The following is an 18,701-nucleotide window of genomic DNA, read 5'->3' as shown; positions in this document are numbered from 1 at the left end:
TTAGAAAATGATGTATATAGTCCACAGAAAAATAAAACAGTCTTAAAATGCCCAATTACCTTCAATTTCACAGCCCAGCAGCTCCATTCTCAGTCCCAACCCTGCAGGTGTTGCTTTTTCTGGGATCACACGGATGAAGCGGGTTGATAAAGGTGCAAACGTCCGTAGCTCTGGAGTATCATAATTAGTGTTGCCTTCAAACGTCTATGAAACATGCAAACTTACAGGTCAGTTTTCAAAGGAGTTAGGCATGTAAATGGAACATACTATTGCATCAATTTTCAAAAGCCATGCACCTGTATTAAGTGTACTTAAGGGGGGTAAAACATTTGGACAATTCAATGGCACATATTGTAGCAATTTTCAAAAGTCCACTTACACGAGTAAAGAGCATTCATATGTGTAAAACCCACTTTTAAGCATGTAAATGTTTCTGAAAATCAGTCATGCAATGTTTAAAGACGTTTTTATTTCCCACGCTTGTGTTTTTTTGTCGCCTTCTTTTCTTTATAAAGTTTAGGTTTCTAGTGCTTGAATGAGATGTATACAATTAACGTTCTGAACCACTGTAAAAGCAGCTCAAATTTCTTCCTTAAATGAGTAAAAACAATTTCATTTTCTAACAGTTGACACATTCAATTCCCTAAAATTGTTTTCAGCTCTTTTCCCATCAAGCTCAAGCCTAATTATGCATTATCTCCACAGTGAACAGACATACTTTCAGCACTTCATGGTGTAATAAAATCATTGTGCAGACAAACCCTTGGTGTTTGGAATAAGATGTTCTGTACTTTACAGTCCAAATGTAATGTAGCAGAGGGGACTTTCTATATTTATAGTTGATTTTTACTAGCTTCTGTCTCCTTTACCAAAAGACATGGGACCTTCAAGCCCCATGAAGTTCCCATTGACATGTAAATTGGCCAGGTAATCACTGCCATTACCATTTCCACTTTTGACCCTTCCATTTCTTTTGAGTTAGTACTTTTGGAACAACTGAAAATTGTACAGGACTTTCAGGGTCTGGATTACTCCTGGGGGAATTCTGCGCAAAAAAAATTTAAAATTCTGTGCACAAAAACTGAAAATTCTGCAAAATTTATATTGGTCAAAATAACACAATTTACATGACAGTCTTTAAATAATTACATTTTAGATTATTACAGAAAAACATTATTACTTAAAGTTGCAGAATTTTAAATATTTTGAGCAGAATTTCCCTAGAAATTCACTGTAAGAGTGTCCCTTCCACATACACACACCCTCATACAGGCTCCCTCACTCTCTCGCACACACATACACACATCTCTTCATACAGGGCCCTCTCTCTTGCATACACACCCAAACAAGCTCCCTTTCTCTCTCACACATACACCCTCACACAGGCTACCTATGTCTCTCTCTCACGCAGCCCTTTACACAGGCTCTGTCTCCCACATACACAATCCCTTCACATACCCTTCTGCTCTCTCTCACCCTCCCCACACCAACCATGCTCTCTGTCCCCCTCCCCTCTTTCACACACACATTCTCTCTCACCGGCATCCCCCCCCCCCACGCTCTCTCTCACACCCTCCCCTCCCCGACACACATTCTCTCTCACCAGCATGCCGTGGGATGTGTTCCGTTCACGGCGAAGATGAAGGCCTGGCGCGCCGTTCATGGCGAAAAGGGAAGGCCCCTGTGTGCCGCAAACGGCGCGCCAGGCCTTCATCTTCACCGCGAATGGAACGCGGAATACGGGGGCCTTCCCTTTTCGCCACGAACAGCGAGCCGGGCCTTCATCTTCGCCACGAATGGAGCGTGTGCCGCGGGACGTGCTCCATTCGTGGAATGCCGGGGTCTCCTCTACTATTTTCTGCGCAGAATTTGGCAATTCTGCGCGGGGGGGCAGGAATTCTGCGCAAATTCTGCATTACGCAGAATTCCCCCAGGTGTAGTCTGGATTAGTGCACTAATAAGGAATGGGCATATGTAAGGCTCATACTAGTTTAAATAAAACAGCATATCAAATTTACGATAGCATTTTCTTACATGGTATAAATAATAGGTCCAACTGATGCAAACTATCTTGTTTTGTTCCCCTTATGGTTAATAACTAGCATCTACGGAACATTTTTATCCTTCACTTTCCAGTCCTGCCATCTCATTCCTTCTTATCACTTCTATAGCAATAAGTAGGTAGCACTGTACAAAAACATATGAAACAGTCCCTGCTGAGGAGAACCTGCAGTCTGACAAAAATACAGGGCAAAGGAGACTTTGGGAATTTCATTTTTTAAGAAAATAATTAAAATCAATAAAGGCTGTAAGTGGGAATCATCAGGGGTTGATTTAAATGCAGCCTCGTACAGGTGGATTTTTAGACTGGATTTAAACAAGACAAGATAGGGAGCATGATGCACCAACTCAGGAAGTCTCATCCAGGCATATGGTGCAGCCAGGTGGAACGCGCAGGCTCGGGAGTTGGTGGTAGAGGAGAAGGGCATGTCTGCTTCTCTAAAGAAGCTTGATGGATAGCAGGCTTGCTACATTTTTGCATCTGGTGGAAGTGATGGAATATAGAAACACAGAATATAAGGGCTGTCATAAACCCTAGGTGATCTCTGGCTTTCTCCTTGCTTCTTTGCAAATGGGGATCTTTCTTGAATTTTGTTACTGTTTATACCTCCACCATCAACACTGAAAGACTGCTGCACTTACTGGGGCGGATTTTCAGAGCCCTGCTCGCCGGTGAGCCTATTTTACATAGGCTCACCGGCGCGCGCAGAGCCCCGGGACTCGCGTAAGTCCCGGGGTTCTCCGAGGGGGGCGTGTTGGGGGTGTGTCGGGGGCGGGCCCGAACCACGCGGCGTTTAGGGGGCGTGCCGGGAGCGTTTCGGGGGCGGACCCGGAGACGTGGTTACGGCCCGGGGCGGCCCAGGGGCGTGGCCGCGCCCTCCGGACCCGCTCCAGGTTGCGTCCCGGCGCGCAGGAGGCCCGCTGACGCGCGGGGATTTACGCCTCCCTCTGGGAGGCGTAAATCCCCCGACAAAGGTAAGGGGGGGGGGCTTAGACAGGGCCGGGTGGGTGGGTTAGGTAGGGGAAGGGAGGGGAAGGTGAGGGGAGGGCAAAAGGAAGTTCCCTCCGAGGCCGCTCCGATTTCGGAGCGGCCTTGGAGGGAACGGGGGTAGGCTGCGCGGCTCGGCGCGCGCCGGCTATACAGAATTGATAGCCTTGCGCGTCGATCCAGGATTTTAGTGGATACGCGCGGCTCCGCGCGTATCTACTAAAATCCAGCGTACTTTTGCTTGTGCCTGATGCGCCAGCAAAAGTAGGCCTATTCACATACAGCCCGATACAGTAAAGTCCGTGGGAGAGCGGACGAACGCCTGCTCTCCCGGCGCACGCACCGGCCAAGGGTCGGTGCGAGCGATTCAGTATTCAAATGAGCTGACGCGGTGCAAACGAGGAAAAGGAGGCGCTAGGGACACTAGTGCGTCCCTAGCGCCTCCTTTTGGCCTGGAGCGGCGGCTGTCAGCGGGTTTGACAGCCGACGCTCAATTTTGCCGGCGTCGGTTCTCGAGCCCGCTGACAGCCACGGGCTCGGAAACCGGACGCCGGCAAAATTGAGCGTCCGGTTTTCGGCCCGACAGCCGCGGGCCGAATTCAAAATTTTTTTTTTTTTTTTTTACTTTTTTTTTACTTTTGGGGACCTCTGACTTAATATCGCTATGATATTAAGTCGGAGGGTGCACAGAAAAGCAGTTTTTACTGCTTTTCTGTGCACCCTCCGCGCCGGAAGAAATTGGCGCGGAGGGTGCACCCTCCCTGGCGCCGGAAAGAAATTGGCGCCGACCTTTGGGCGGCGCTAATTTCTTAGAGTAAAATGTGCGGCTTGGCTGCACATTTTACTTACTGGATCGCTCGGGCATACCTAATAGGGCCATCAACATGCATTTGCATGTTGAGGGCGCTATTAGGTGCCACGGGTGGGCCGCGTGTTTTCCTCCCCTTACTGAATAAGGGGTAAGGGAAAACACGCGTCCAGAGCAGGGTGACAGTGCGCTCCGACGGAGCACACTTTACTGTATCGACCTGATAGTTTTAAAATCTACCCCACTGTGTACACTTACTGTGAAGAAAAACTTTCAGATTTTACGCCTGATCATACTCCCATACCTCTTGTTATAGAATTTCATGTCTGCTGAAAAAGGTTTTCCTTTTGTGCATTATTAATTCCTTGGAGGTATTCAAATGTCTCTAAAATATGCCCCATTTTCCTTCTCCTTGGGTATACATGTTTAGGTCCTTAAATCTCATGGCATTGGGCTTTTGGTGCATTTTGCCTCATTTTGGTTGCATTTTTGTGGACAGGTTCCACTCTGCTTAAATCCTCTTAGAAGCAAAGACTCTAGAATTGGATATAATACTCAGGATCGCAGTAGTGATTTATAGAGTGGCATTACCACCTCTGTTTTTGCCGTCTCCCAGTACATGCTAGTATTCCTCTGACTCAGGCCACTACTTTGTCACACTGTTGTGTTACCTTGAAATCATCAAGTTGAGATCACAGAAGTCTATATTCGGCCACTAGCAGCTAGGAAAGTTAGGCAGACAAGTTTATCTGGCCAAGTTAGCTGGTTTTTTCAGTCGGGCACTCTGCTGAATATACCCAGTTATCTTAAAGTTAGCCAGATGAGTTTACCCTGCTAACTTTAGGACTCCTCTTCTTTAGGACTGAAAATCAGGGTTATCTGACAAACTTAGCCAGAAAGCGGTGCTTTGCCCCGGAATGCCTTCAGAGAGTCTCTGACATAGCCAGATAAGTTTCTGGCTGGATAACAAGTTATCTGGCTGTCTCGGAGCATTCAGACCACCAGGATTTCCTGAATTGGTGCATCATGCTCCCTTATTTAAATCCAGTCTAAAAATCCATCTGTACGAGGCTACATTTAAATCAACCCCTGATGATCCCACCTACAACCTTATTTTTAAATCCTGGTGTTTGTCCAGCTAAGTGCCAAACTTAGTCAGACAGATCTATCGAATATGGACCTCATAAGTTCTGGAGACCGTATCTAAATAAGGACTTTGACAAAATAGAGGCAATTTAAAGGAGGGGCAAAAAAAATGGTGCATGGACGTCACTGAAAGACGTCCATGTAGAGAGACTGAAGACGTCCATGCAGAGAGACTGAAGAAGCTAAAGATGCATTGTCTAGGACATTGGTTCCCAACCTGGGAACCGTGGATCCCTAGGAGTCTGCAAGACCATCATAGGGATTTGCCATAAGGGAGGCAACCAAAGTACAACTGCTGAGATACAAAGCAGGCTGACCTCATTTTTGAGGAGCTCTGTTCTAAGGCTCCTGTCACCAAGCTCTACTGTCTGATCCCGTGCTGAGGAAAGGAAGATCGCAGCCTTAAGAAGCTCAAGCTGGCATGGAGAGGAGGTAGCGTGTGGCTGACTGCTGGCATAAGGAGTCTTAAGCTGCACCAGGAGGAGGAGGGGGAAGTGCACTGCCACCAGCGCCTTCAACAGCCACTGCTGCCGCTGTTGCCGTGCTGCTCCACCCCTCCCCCATTTCCTGTTGCTGCCCATGCTGACACCCAGTTCCTGTAGCCTGCCCTCTCGCTCCTCGCCTGTGGGTGTTTCCAGATACAGGGCAGGTGAGTCAGCCAATGGGAGAAGAGGGGGGCCTGCTGGGAGGGGGTGGACTTTAGGGAATTTTCCCGAGGACACACAGAGAAACCCAAGAAATCAAGTGAGGAAGACATAAGACTGTGAGCGTGTTTAATAAGTTGCTGTAGAGTTAATTATTATCAATTTAGAGACAGGAACTGTTCACGTTAGTTAGAGGCAGGAGAGCCTAAAGCTCTATAGAGTGGTGGTTGAGACTCTCTAGAGGAGGTCACTGCACCTAGATAGGGAAACCCATGCTGGGTGTGGGTGTATGTGTGTGGTGGGGTGGGGGGAACACCCTGGTGAAGGGGCTGGGAGGCCCGGCCAGTAAGAGGACCAGGAGTGGCAGCTGTACTTAGGCAGGGCCAGTGGTATCCGAGCGTGCCTGCCAGTTCCCGCCCCCCGAGCACTGCAGGGAGTCAGCCGGTGTGCTGAGGAGCAGCCACTGTTGTCAGGACTGAGCCAGCATCCCCAGGGCTGCAGCACTGCACCCCAGAACCTCTTTGTCTGGACAACAGCGAAGAAACCGTGCTCTGCCTGCAACACTATTGTTGCTGAAGCGTGCATACAAAATAAAGCATGTTGGACCCTTCCTGCGTGACCCTCCTTTGCTACATGACACCTCCAAGCCCATGGTGTGGGGAGCAGGAAAGGGAGGAAACCCCCCCCCCCCCCCCCCAAAGTGTAACAGCTGAGGAGCATTTCTGGCCACTGCTACACCTGCTCTGACAGTGAGGGGGAAAAGCTGCATTGAGGGAGTAGTATGGACATGGTGGGGGTGGGGCGGAAGGAAAGCAGGAGGGTGGGGTCCATATTGGGATCAGCACTTAGAAAGGGATGGAGAAGGTGTCACATGGAGGAGAAGGCAAGAGGGAGAACATAGGAGTGCAAGCACTTGGAGAGGGCAGAAGGGGAATGCTATAAACTTCCTGGCACCTTATTGGGGTGCCTCGTAGCGCTGCTGCTGCTGCCTATTGTTTTTCTGAGATGTTTGTATTCTTATCTAATTAGTCCTTTGTTGATTTTACTGAGATGTGTTGTATTCTTTGTCCTGATGCTTACTTATTTCAAATTAGTCATATTCTACATTCTGACTAGTTTTGTCCTGCCATTGATGGATATCAAGTCCCAGTCTGAAGTTTCCTTCAGACTGGAACTGTTACATCTCCTTCAGACTGTTTGTTACCTTTTGAATATGCTGTACCCCACCTTGTGGGGAATTCATTATTGAAAAAGGTGAGCAATAAATCCAAATAAATAAATAGAACACTTTGGATGGGGCCAATGGGAAGAGGACCAGGGAAGGGGCCATGAGGGGAAGATGCCAGGAGGCAAGGCATTCAGGACGGGGCACTGGGGGAGGAATAGTACTTGGGAAGGAGTCATGGGGCAGTGGCATAGCGAGGAAGGGCCAGGGAGGTCAAGGCCCCCAGGCGCCAGGCTGTAGGGCGCGTCAAGAGGGCAGGGGATCCCATCCCGCCCAAAGAAGAAAAGGATCTATGGCTGCCGGGGACGCCTTAACAGGTCCAGCGGCAGAAGAGGAGGAGGAGGCCCGCAGAGGCCGGAGAAGCCCATCCCACCTGGTGCCAAAGAATGCCCCACTGAAGCAAGGCTGCTCCAGGAGCACTTTTCCATTTATATTTTATGGTCACTTTATTCTGTATTTGGTGAGGGTCTGCCTGTGCTCTGCATGTGTGACTGAGGTTAAGTATTCTGCTAATGCGTCCCTTCAGTATAGGGCTCTGTAGAAGTTTGGCCTGTTCTGTTTTCCTTATAGGATGTTTTAGGTGTTTATATATTTGTGTTTTAGGGCCTGATGTAATGTTTGCAGGGTCACCTCTTCGTAGGGTTGTTGTAACTGCGTGCTGGCAGTTAATGCTGTTTTGGAATGGGAGGTTTATGATATTGTAATTTATTTAGTTGCTGACGGCTCTCTGAGGACCAAGCCTACACCCTACATGCGTTACTATAATCCTAATTCCATGTGTGTTCCAAGGGTCTTTAGTTTTTACACAGGGTTTTCTGGTTGACACCACAGCAGTGCATGTAAATATAATATACCTGCTGTTGTGATATTTTTATTTCGAAAGACTGTACACTTTGAGCGTCCTTTTTCATGTAAAATCTTTTATTATAAATGCATAATTTGAAAATGTGTGTGGAGAGGGCCGTGGTGAGGGGGAAGGCTGGGCACAAAGCTGTAAGATTCACTTAGGGTTCCTAATACCCTTGCACTGACCATGATTAGAAAAAGAATACAAATAAAATGTAAAAAAAAATAAAAATAAAAATGAGGAAGGGCCAACACAGTAATTGTTCATCCAGGGCTGCAAAAACATTTAGCACTGGCCCTGCATGGCGGCACCCTGTGGTGACGCGTTGGCTGGGTTCCTGCCCTTCTCCAGTGGTGCCATGTGATGATGCACTGGTGGGCGATGGTGGGGGAGAAAGGCGGGGGTGCAGGGGAGACACAACACAAATGTATTGGTCCCCGGGCTCCAGAGCCCCTCGCTACGCCTCTGTCATGGGGGAAGGGTGCAGCACTCAGAAAGAGGCCGTGGAAGAAGGAGCACCCAGGAGCGGGAAGCACTTAGGAAGGGGCCTTGAGGGGGAGGACCAGGGAAGGGGACAAAGGAGGGAGAAGACAGAAGTGAAAGCATTAGGGAAGGGGCTGTGGATGGGGGCATGCAAGACAAGAAGGAAGGCATGGGGAGGGGAAAGAACAGGAGTGTGAGCACTCAGGAAGGGGTCACAAGAGGAAGGCAGGAGGGACAGAACCAGGGAAGGGTCTACTGGGAGAAAAGAGCAAGAGGGAAAACTCTCAGGAAGGGTCCAAAAAAATAGAGGGAAGCAAGGTAAGAGGGAAGGCACTTTAGGGGGGCTATGTAGGGGTGGGGAATAGCCAGTGCGAAGGTATCCAGCCACCCCATCGTGTGATCTCATGCTCTCTCTCTCTCTCTCCCTCCCCCCCAAATGTTTGGTCTAGTAGAAACAAGGGAAAGGGACGATTTGACACAAACATTCAAATATCTAGCTGGCTTCAATAAAATACTAGAAGGAAGCATTTTCCTAAGAATGAAAAGTTCATCATAATAAGCTGAAAGGAGAAAAGCAAAAAGGAATATGAGAAAATATTTTTTCACTGAGAGGGTGGTGGACAGCTGGAACAGACTTCCAACAGAGATTATAGAAGCCAAAACATTGGCAGAATTCAAGCATGCATAGCAGAGACATCATGAGGTCAATTTTTAAAGACCTAGCTTTGGGAGCTAGGATCCTAGATTGTCCCTTTTAAAAATTTGCTAGAGCTGAGTGCTTACTTCACAAGACTCATTCATTCAAGAGAATGGGGAAAAATAGATGATTAGCAGTGATTTTCACCACTAGGCACCTAATTTAGGTTCCTAAATCTAAGAAATGAATAGCAGCCTAAATTTACCTTTTTAAGCTTTAGGACCCTAATTTAGGTGAATTTTCAGCTGAAAACATCTGCTAAGTTTGACTAAAAATAGACATCTAATTTACTGCCTGATTCACTAAGATGTTTCTCCCTGTCTGTGTCTGTGGGAAAATGTCTTAACGAATCAGGCCCTTAGATATCTAACTTAGAACTGATGTACTAAGGCTTTTCCCCAAAAAAATAAAAAATGGGAGAGAAAACAATGAATCCGGCCCTTAGATCTCTAAATCTAGGCACCCAGCTTTCTTGAATATCAGCCTCAAAAGATGTGGGGGAAGGTGAGGACCTCAGATTAAGTAAGACCTATGACAACACAGTAGGCAGTAAACCGAAAGCTCATTTTCTGCTGATATCTTCAATGCTTCTATCAGGTATGACCACTCTGAGGTTTCTTTCACTGGGGTAATGTCTCCAAATCAGGGCTTAATTTAGGCAAGGGCAACATAAGGATGTGCCTAGGGTGCCAAATTCTGAAGGCACCCGAAAACTGGGACCGTGCACCGTTAAATTAAATCCAGCCCTGCTCCAAATAGGTTTGTTTTGTGAACACATTGACAAGGATGAACCTCATTCATAAACCAGGGTAACTTGGATATGATCTCAGTCTCTCCAATTTACTGCTAGTACTTGGACTGTGCCAAAAAGAGCTTCCTTTTTTGAGTTCATAAGATGTAATATGTAGAGGCAACATATCAGGGCATGCCTGGAAGGTCCTTTTAATCAGGCCAGTGGCACCCAATAGAATTGAAATTATTTCTGAATCTTCCAGCCACATCTTCATGGTCTTCCAGCCACATTTTCATGGTCTCTGCTTGCATCATTTGGTACTTGTGAATCTTCTCTCTTTCCATGCATTGTATTGAATCATCCCTTGAAACTGACACTTCTGTTAGCAATGCTGTTCTTGTGTTTTTCTCCTTTACTACCATTTCGGGTTTTCTTGCATCAAGCTTTCTAACAATTAGAATTTGGAATATCCAAGTTGATCACAACATATGCATTCTCTATAATGCTTTCTGTAGGGCCTAGCCTAGGTCGCCCTTAAGAGAGTGACAGATGAACCAAACAAAATGGTTCTTGGCAAACAAAATGGATGCAATTGAGTTGAATGGAGACAAAGAACTGCTGTTATTCAATAAACAGGACATAGATAAGACACAAATCTGTTGAAGTTGCTATGGCCTTGACAGACATTGTATCCCTCTAAGCAGCATTTTCTGACCAACAAACTGTGTTTGCCAGCACATTCACTGCCATGTGAATCTGAAAACCCACCAATGGTATACCAATGGACAGTGGTGTATTCAATGAATGTTTACTTTTGGGGAATTATAGGCATTCATAGGACCTGGAAAGCCCATGAAGAAAAAAAAAAGACCATGGAATTAAAGAACTAGGAAGAAGGAATCTAAGATGGAAGGGGTTTTGCTATTGGATGTTTCACTTGGAGGTCCACTTTGCTGTGTCTGCTGCTAAGTTTCTATATCCTACACTGGCACACCCAGTGGCCACTGCCTTTCTACATGCATTGCAAGTGATCTACCGGCAGGGCAGGACTTGTCAGTAATTGTCTGCCAGCTCTTTCTCTCAGAAAGCTATCTGCATTCCCGGGACTAATTAGAGATATTTCCAGACTACATGGACATCGTGGAACTGCCTACAGCCTATACTGTGGGGATAGCTGAACTCCCTGTGTGTGCTGGCAGTCCCAGGAGCAGACCTTGGATCTGACAACCGAACTGTGGCACAGAGACTGTCAAATGCTATACATGCCTTCCTGGCCAAGTATACATAATACCTTATATGCTGGATATTTAGCTTTGCGATGCAAATGTGAGAAGTGTGGGTTGGAACTGATTTGGCATAGGTGACAAAGGAATTTTTTTAATCCAAAATGATTTCTAGGTGTTGCATAAGAAGGGTATGCCATGACTCGTGTAACTGCCATTCATTGTGAATGACTGCATGTAACAATAAACTGCATAACAGAAACAACAAAAGGGTGTTAAATAATTCTGGTCCCTAATGAGCTAGGTTGTTTTATTGGCTATGCTCGAAATAATCTCAGCTATTATCTGTGGCTCCTATCTTCATTACATTTAAGGGCCATGACCCCAGTGCTTTTCTGGTACAATGATGTTATAGCGCGCAGTATTCGAAAAACCCTAAAATGGTTAATGTATCTGGAAAATGTAGGCCATATAGGTTATCTTGGATATTCAGCAGTATAAATGTCCAGCTGAATATTAAAAAAAAAAAAAAATTATCTGGCTACCTTTACCTGAATAACTTTAAACCTAACTGGTTATCTTTGAATATCATAAGTTACATTTAAAGTTATCCGGGTAAGTGTTCCTAGATAACTTGAGCCTAAATGGCTATATTCAAAGGAATATAGCCAGTTAAGTGGCTATAATGTAAAAAAAAAAGGAAAAAAAAAGTATGTGTGGCCCTGACAGCCCCATTCCCCAGTCCGACCCAATATATGAAAAAGAGACCCTTCTGAGCTAATTCTCCTATCCCCCAAACCCCTTCTAGTAAATGTAAACATTTGCAAATCTCGGGGTCCGATCACGGCCTCACAACCCCACCTCCCTCCCGATTCATGAAAATTACATTTATAAGCCCCTCCTCTTCCTTCTTCCCCCCCCCCACACCCCATTCCTAACCCTCCCACTCAGCTGATACCTCTAGAGACTCCTTCCAGCTGTCAGGATTGCGGTATGCTACAACTGCTCCTTGCGGCATTCAGTGTTGCTCTGACAGCAGCGTTGGAAGAGGAAGATATAGCAGCAGCGTTGCTCTCAGAGTCGTATTCTAATAGCGGCATTGGTAGCTTATGCTTCCAGCATTGCTGTCAAAACAATGCCGGATGCCACCTGCATACTGCGATCCCGGAGGCTGGAAGAGGTTTCTAGAGGGATCGGGATTCAAATCTAAAAGTACTTGCTATTTCATGATCCTTTTCGGCACTTTGATTCCATGGCAACCAATTTAACTGATGCTTTTGAGATGAGTCAGGATATGTACTCTCTTCAGTTGTTTAACCCAGACAGTTGCCCTTGTGATAAAAGCTAACAATCTTGACAAAAAAAAAAAAAAATGAATGCTAGATGAAACACGAAGTCCACCCAGTAACCTTTCATCCAAACCAAGAATTCCCTGCAGAGATTAGTGCTTTTAAGTCTCACATTGTATAACATTATAATTCCCCTTAAATTTTTAAAATATTTCATAACTTTTGCTCCAATAGGAAAAAAAAAGTTTTAATCAAAGGGAATTAAATAAATCCATGGCATTAAAGTCTGACAGATTTGAAATTTTAATGAAACAATGTAATATTTTTAAATGCTAATTTAGTAGAATTGCATGGAATACTAATAACATTTACTTACAGAGTTAAAATGAGGTATAATTGCTTAGCTTGATGAGAAAAATGAATGATTTTGTTTGAATCCTTCCTTTCATGCAACCTATTACTTTTTGACCTAGCATAAAAGAGAGCTTTTGCAAATACTGCACATTCAGTCTGCAACGATATAATGGTAAGGCTGACTAAAGTGGACCATTCTAACAATGGAAAGTTCAAGGAATATAGAGTTATGTTTGAGAGAAAGTGAAGGTCCATCCTCTACACAGTGGATCAGTGGGTCAAAGGAGATTGAATAGAGCGTTCCCATCACTATTTGTGTTTTCGCATCATTTTTTTTTTTTTTTTGCTTTAAAAGACTGTTCTGTGACGGTTTGTGACTTTGTACATTCCAAGAGCTGAAGGTGGGGTGGACCTTATAGAAACAGACTGCACATATACAGCTGCTATTATAAGCCTTAAAGCATACCTAACAGCATCGACAGATCCAAATACTCAAAAAGTGCTTAAGTATGAAACTGAATGGCCAAAATCGGTCTCCATCCTTAAGCTGGGACAATCATTTCGACAAGCAGAAGGAATGAGTAATAGTAGAGCATTACATTAGGGGAAAGAAGCAAACAGAATTTACAAAACAAGAGGGAAAAGAACTCTTTAAAGAATCAGACAGGCAAACAAGAAAAAACAACTGGCAAATGCACAAATACAGTAGGAAATACTGAGTTACTTCTGCAACCCCAAGTGGATCAAAACCTGACCCAGGAATGGCTAAGAAGAGGTGAATTTAAACCTAAAAGAAGAGAGAGACTGATAACTACAGCACAGGCTCATGGACTAGAGGGTTCACAACCAGCATAGAAAAATATGGTAAGACAGATAAATACAGATTCTGTAAACAGAACTGGAACTGGTCACACTTTTCATTGCTTGGTATGATGTGTTGATGTCAGAAGACCAGTATAATGAAAGGCATAATAAGGTGGCTTGGCTATTAATTTGCCTAGATTTAGGCTCCAAAGTTAGGTGCCTCATGCTGAAAATCAGTACCTGGTGCTTAACTTTGTTTTCCTTCCTTAACTGTTCCCCCACAGCTACCTACTTTTAGGCCCCTTAATTTAGAGTCTAGTAAAACTAGGAGGTTAAATTTATTTATTTAAAAAAAACAAAACAAAAACAACAACAAAAAACCCCCCTTCTTATTAATCACGTCCTCAATTCAATAGAACCGCCCGACGTGATGAACAGTAATACATGCACAATCATCATTAGACATTTATACAAATAATTAAAAGCATACAATTAGGTGTACCCAGATAATTTGAGGCTTAACTACCTATATTCAAAGTTATTTAGCAGGTTAAGTAGCTAAGCTATAGTGTGAAAACAAAAGTGCAGTTCGGGTCTGATGGTCCAGTTCCTCAGCCCATACGCAATATATGAAAAAGGGACCCTTCTGGGCCAAGTCCCTCATCCTCCTCAACCCCTGCTAGTAAACTTAAACACTTGCAAATCTCAGGGCCTATCATGGCCTCACCCTCCATTGCCCCCTTCCCGATTGGCAAAAATATATAAGCCGCCTCCCTCTCACCCCCCCCCCCCCACCCCAATCCTAACTTTCCCACCAGCCGGTACCTCTAGAAACCCCTTCCAACTGCCGGGATTGTGGTACGCTGTGATCACTGCTGGCGGCATTCAGAATCAGAGTTGCTCTCAGAGTAATATTCTAACAGCAGCGCTGGTAGTTTATGCTCTCAGTACTGCTGTCAAAGCAATGCAGGTTGCCACCAGGAATGGTACTCAGCCCTAACAAATTTTCCAAAGTGCCATTTCAAGATCCTAGCTCCCAAAGTTAGGCCACTAAACCTTTTTTAGGAAGTTGTCCTCCCAGGCTCTTAAATCCAGCTGGAAATAGGTTCCTAAGTTAAGAACCCAGCTTTTTTTTTTTTTTTTTTTAATAGTCTCAAACACATTTAGAGAATTTTCAAATCTTAGATTGTTATCGTTTTTTGTAGAACATGAATGATTGTGAAATACCAGCTTGCTGAGAATTTGAAAGTTATCTATAAAAGGCCCAGAAATATTAGCATTTTAGTTCTGGGCAACCTTTAGATCATGCAGATGATTTTTCACACTGTTTGGGAAAAATGTAAATAGGAATAATCCAATGAGATTTGAATGGAGACCCACAAGTTCCACTTCATAACTCTTGTAGCATAAACTGACTGTCCCTTCTTTCACACAAACCTCCATGCTACAAAAAGGGCAGGATGTAGAATTCGATATTATTTAGGGGCCTAAAATTTAGGATCCTAAATTTAGGCCTGCTATTCATTTACCTAGATTTGGACTCCTAAATTAGATGCCTAATGCTGAAAATCAGTATTAAGCTCCTAACTATTGCCCCATCCTAACTCTGTCCTGAAGCCACCCACTTTTTAGGATACCTAAATGTACGTGCCTAATGACAGTAGGAGCCTACATTTAGGGATTCAGTACTAGTAAATATTCAAAAAGCCCAAGTTAAGAGGCCAGCTGCAAAAGTTGTGAGGCTAAACCCTTTAAAACTTGCCATCAAAACTTTATGGATTGTGATCAGTGCAGCTTAAATCTACTGCCAATAGGCTATTATTCTTTGCTGTTCTCCTCTAACTTCCAAAACAAGTTGTTGATATTGAGTATACCTCACACATTTCTATCTTTCACTCCACACTGGAACCTAGAGAACATCTCTGTATTGGTTGGCAATCTGTCTAACAGTACTAAGTTTAATCATCGTTGAGCACACTGTTGATAAATATGATGCTTTTTACCTTTATAGAATCAGAAATAGCATGAACAGTCTAAAGATCCTTTGAAAAGACTGACATTACAGAGCACACATCCAAAAGTCTTCACCTGAAGTAGGATTCGTATTTCTTTCTCACCTTTGTTTTCTTTTTGCTGGCATCCATGATCATTCTCCAGTCAGATCCGTTATTGCTATAGCCAATCTTGAATTTTCTCATGAACACCTTGCTCTCTTTCTGTTTACCACCTTGGACAATAATGCCCCGTACTATTTTCTCCTCGCCAAGGTCTACTTGAAGCCACTCCTTAGTATATGGATGGCTATTAGCTGGTGGCAGGGCCCAGCCGGAGCGGCTTGTTATAAGCCGGGCATTTTCTGGAACCCAGTTTCGATCAACTTGGCTTGACGCTGTAATCTGAGAGTCGGAAATGAGGCCCGATACCATTCCCAGCATTCCCGAGCAAGGGTAATCTAGAAAACAGATATGCAAGGTTTCATTTTTTAGAACAAGACAATTGCCAGCCATTCTGTACTACTGTCATGATGTGTGATTGACTCCATTCCATTAGATTTTTATCATTTTGCAATACAGTAGAAATGACTTCTATTTAAACCCCTCCCCTAAAGAAATGCATGTGTGCTGTACACTTTAAAATCAGTGCAGCATACCCATTTCTGAGAGGCACGTTTGGCCTTTTGTACGCTGTCAATATTTTTTCAGGTATCTTTTTCTAATCTACATTAAAGCAAGCAGGCAATTTTATTATTTATTTATTTATTCATTTTATACCCCGTCCTTCTGAGACCACCTAGGTTGGCTCACAACATAAATAAAATAATTGATAAAACATATATTCCCAATTATTATAAGGTAAAATGGACACAGTATTTAACAGCAATCTTTACAAAATGCACTGGGCTTATTCCATGCAAAATCTTAAACACGAAGGCCAAAATGTAAACTGTGCTCAGGAACCTATAGGCAGCCAGTGCAATGAGGAACATATGATCTCTAAGCCTAGACCCAACCAAATGCCTGTGTTCTGTACCATTTGTAATCGACAAGTTCTCTTTTTAGCTAACTCCACCTTATCTAGCCAAAGCATAATTACTGTATAGATCAGGAGAGAAAATCCTACTGGGAAAAATGGGTAAATAGCCCATAGTTGGTGAAGATAATAAAAACAGTTTATAACTACCAAGGAGATATGCTCCTGTAAAGTCAGGGCGGCATCAAGCTGAATACCTAAACACTTCATCTGCTCTTTAACTGTGATTGCAGTAATCTCATACCTGGGAATTCTCCAGATTTATTTATTTATTTATTTATTTATTGGTTTTTATATACCGCCGCTCATCAGAGATATCACGTCGGTGTACATAGAACAAAATCCGCAATTGCGTTTTACATAAAACAGTAAGATTTGATCCAAAGGCTCCTGAATTCTAAAGGAAGTTCCAGGTTCCAGGTCAACACTACAAAACTCCGGGTGCCCTGCTGATGCTGAAGCAGCCTGTGTGGGCCCGGAACAGGAAAATGCTTAGGGCCCCTACAGAGTGGAAGGAGTTTCATTGGATTGTAGAGTGGAAGAAGTAAGGAGGAGTCTGACAGGCCTGCATAGATAGGAAGAAGAGGGTAGGGGTTCCAGCTGGCTCGCAGAGGCAGGAAGAAGGAAAGAGGAGTCTGATTGGCCCGTGCGGGCAGGAAGAAAGGGGAGTACCATCGACTTGTGTGTGAAAAAATGGAGGAGGAGCAGGGAGAGCAGTGGGAGCAGCATAGCAGCAGTGGCAGTCCATAACTGGAAGAAAGTGGATTTGCTGGTGGGTTCAGGATGGGGAGTGAGAATCTGTGAGGGTCAGTGTGCGTGAATATATGTGGGAGTTTGTATGAAGAGGAGAAGTGAGTGGGCATGTGTGAGGGAGTGTGTGTGTGAGTGAGCATGTGTGTGAAAGGGAATGCTTGCTTCAAGACGAGAAGTGTGTGTGTGTGAGTGGACATGTGTGTGCAAGGAAGTGTACGTGAGTGGGTGTGGGTGTGTGTGAGTGAGCATTTTTTAGTGAGTGAGTGGATGGGTGTGTGTGAGGGACAGAAGTGTGTGTGAGTGGGTATGTTTATGTGTGGGAGAATGAGATTGTGAGTGAAAATGAATATATGAGTGTGTGTGAATATATTAGTGTGTGTGACTACCTAAACTCTTCATCTGATCTTTAACTGTAATTGCAGTAATATCATAGATGGGGAATGAGGGAAAGATGTGACTGAACATGTGTGCGAAAATTATCATGTATGTGTGTGAGACAGAGTGTGAGAGTGAACACGTTAATGTGTTAGTGTGTGTGTTTGAGAAACGAGAAAGTCTGTGGCATGCCCCTCCGCCTCCGCTAATCCAGGACAATCTCAAGGTGACTAGAAATTGAAAGTTCCCAGGTATGAATATTATTTCATATCATCAAAGGGCAAGAGAGCCCAGAAATTTCACCATAAGAACACTTGAAAAGCTATTGATTATCTGCAAGAATCACAGCTTCTTTTGTGCTTGCATCTCAGAAAAAACCTAATATTTTTTCTTTAAAAGAAAGGACAAATTCCAATTGAACTCACATCATTGAGAGAGCACGGTTCAAGTATATTGGTTCCATTTTTGTGAATGTGTCATATCAAAATTCATTCAAGGTTCACTATGACAAACACACTTACATCTGTTGCTAGAAGCTGAACAAAATACTTTTACAGTAGCAGCATATCCACAATTTGTGTCATAAGCAGTAATGTGTGAGGTGTACTTAATATTGGGGGGGGGAGGATATATGAGAGGGCAACAGAACAGGCATCATACATCCAGCCTAAACTGACAGGAGGCATCAGGTGCAATCATATTCTGAATTCATGTTAATTGTGTTCCTCAAGGGACGAGAGAAGGGGCTCAAGACATTGGGAGTCAGGTGTGAAAAAGTGTTAATTGCAAACCCCTGGGTTTACAATATCTCTGAAAGCTGTCTAACAAGGTGTTAAATTGTCTTTTTTAACCAACACAATAACACGTGCTGTTCTCGTGTTGAAGGGCTGAATTAGTAGTAATATTATTCCTGTGAAAGTTACCCACAGACCTGTCTTACCTGGCATCCTTCCTTCCTCCACCTATCTCAATGTAGGCAGGGTTCTGCTCTGTTTCACTGAGCATACAATCAGCTAGGAAGCAATATTTATTATATGCTGGTACCGTAGCAGAGTGCCAACAGATGGGGAATGTATTTTGGTGAGAGCACACCAAACAGTACCTTGTTTTGCCTTAGTGATTTTGTCATCCTTCTAATGAAGCAACATATTAGCAAAAATTTTATTATATATACTTGGAAACAAGGTGTTTTTTTTTTAGATCAGACTGGAAAATACAAACCTTCCCATATTTACTAGTGT

At 44.0% G+C, this 18,701-nt stretch overlaps 1 protein-coding gene across 1 annotated transcript in view; it reads right to left on the bottom strand.

Annotated features, from left to right (window-relative positions):
• Positions 1–18,701, bottom strand: part of NRP1 (neuropilin 1) — a 487,056-nt gene that overhangs the window by 230,748 nt on the left and 237,607 nt on the right. The window contains 2 exon segments of the mRNA XM_029587037.1: positions 60–204; positions 15,420–15,754. Coding sequence (XP_029442897.1) covers positions 60–204; positions 15,420–15,754 — 480 coding nt within the window.

This window comes from Rhinatrema bivittatum, chromosome 2 (genome assembly GCF_901001135.1).
Source record: "Rhinatrema bivittatum chromosome 2, aRhiBiv1.1, whole genome shotgun sequence".
NCBI lineage: Eukaryota > Metazoa > Chordata > Amphibia > Gymnophiona > Rhinatrematidae > Rhinatrema > Rhinatrema bivittatum.
Note: the sequence above shows the minus strand (reverse complement) of the source record. Positions and strands in the feature narration are given on the sequence as shown.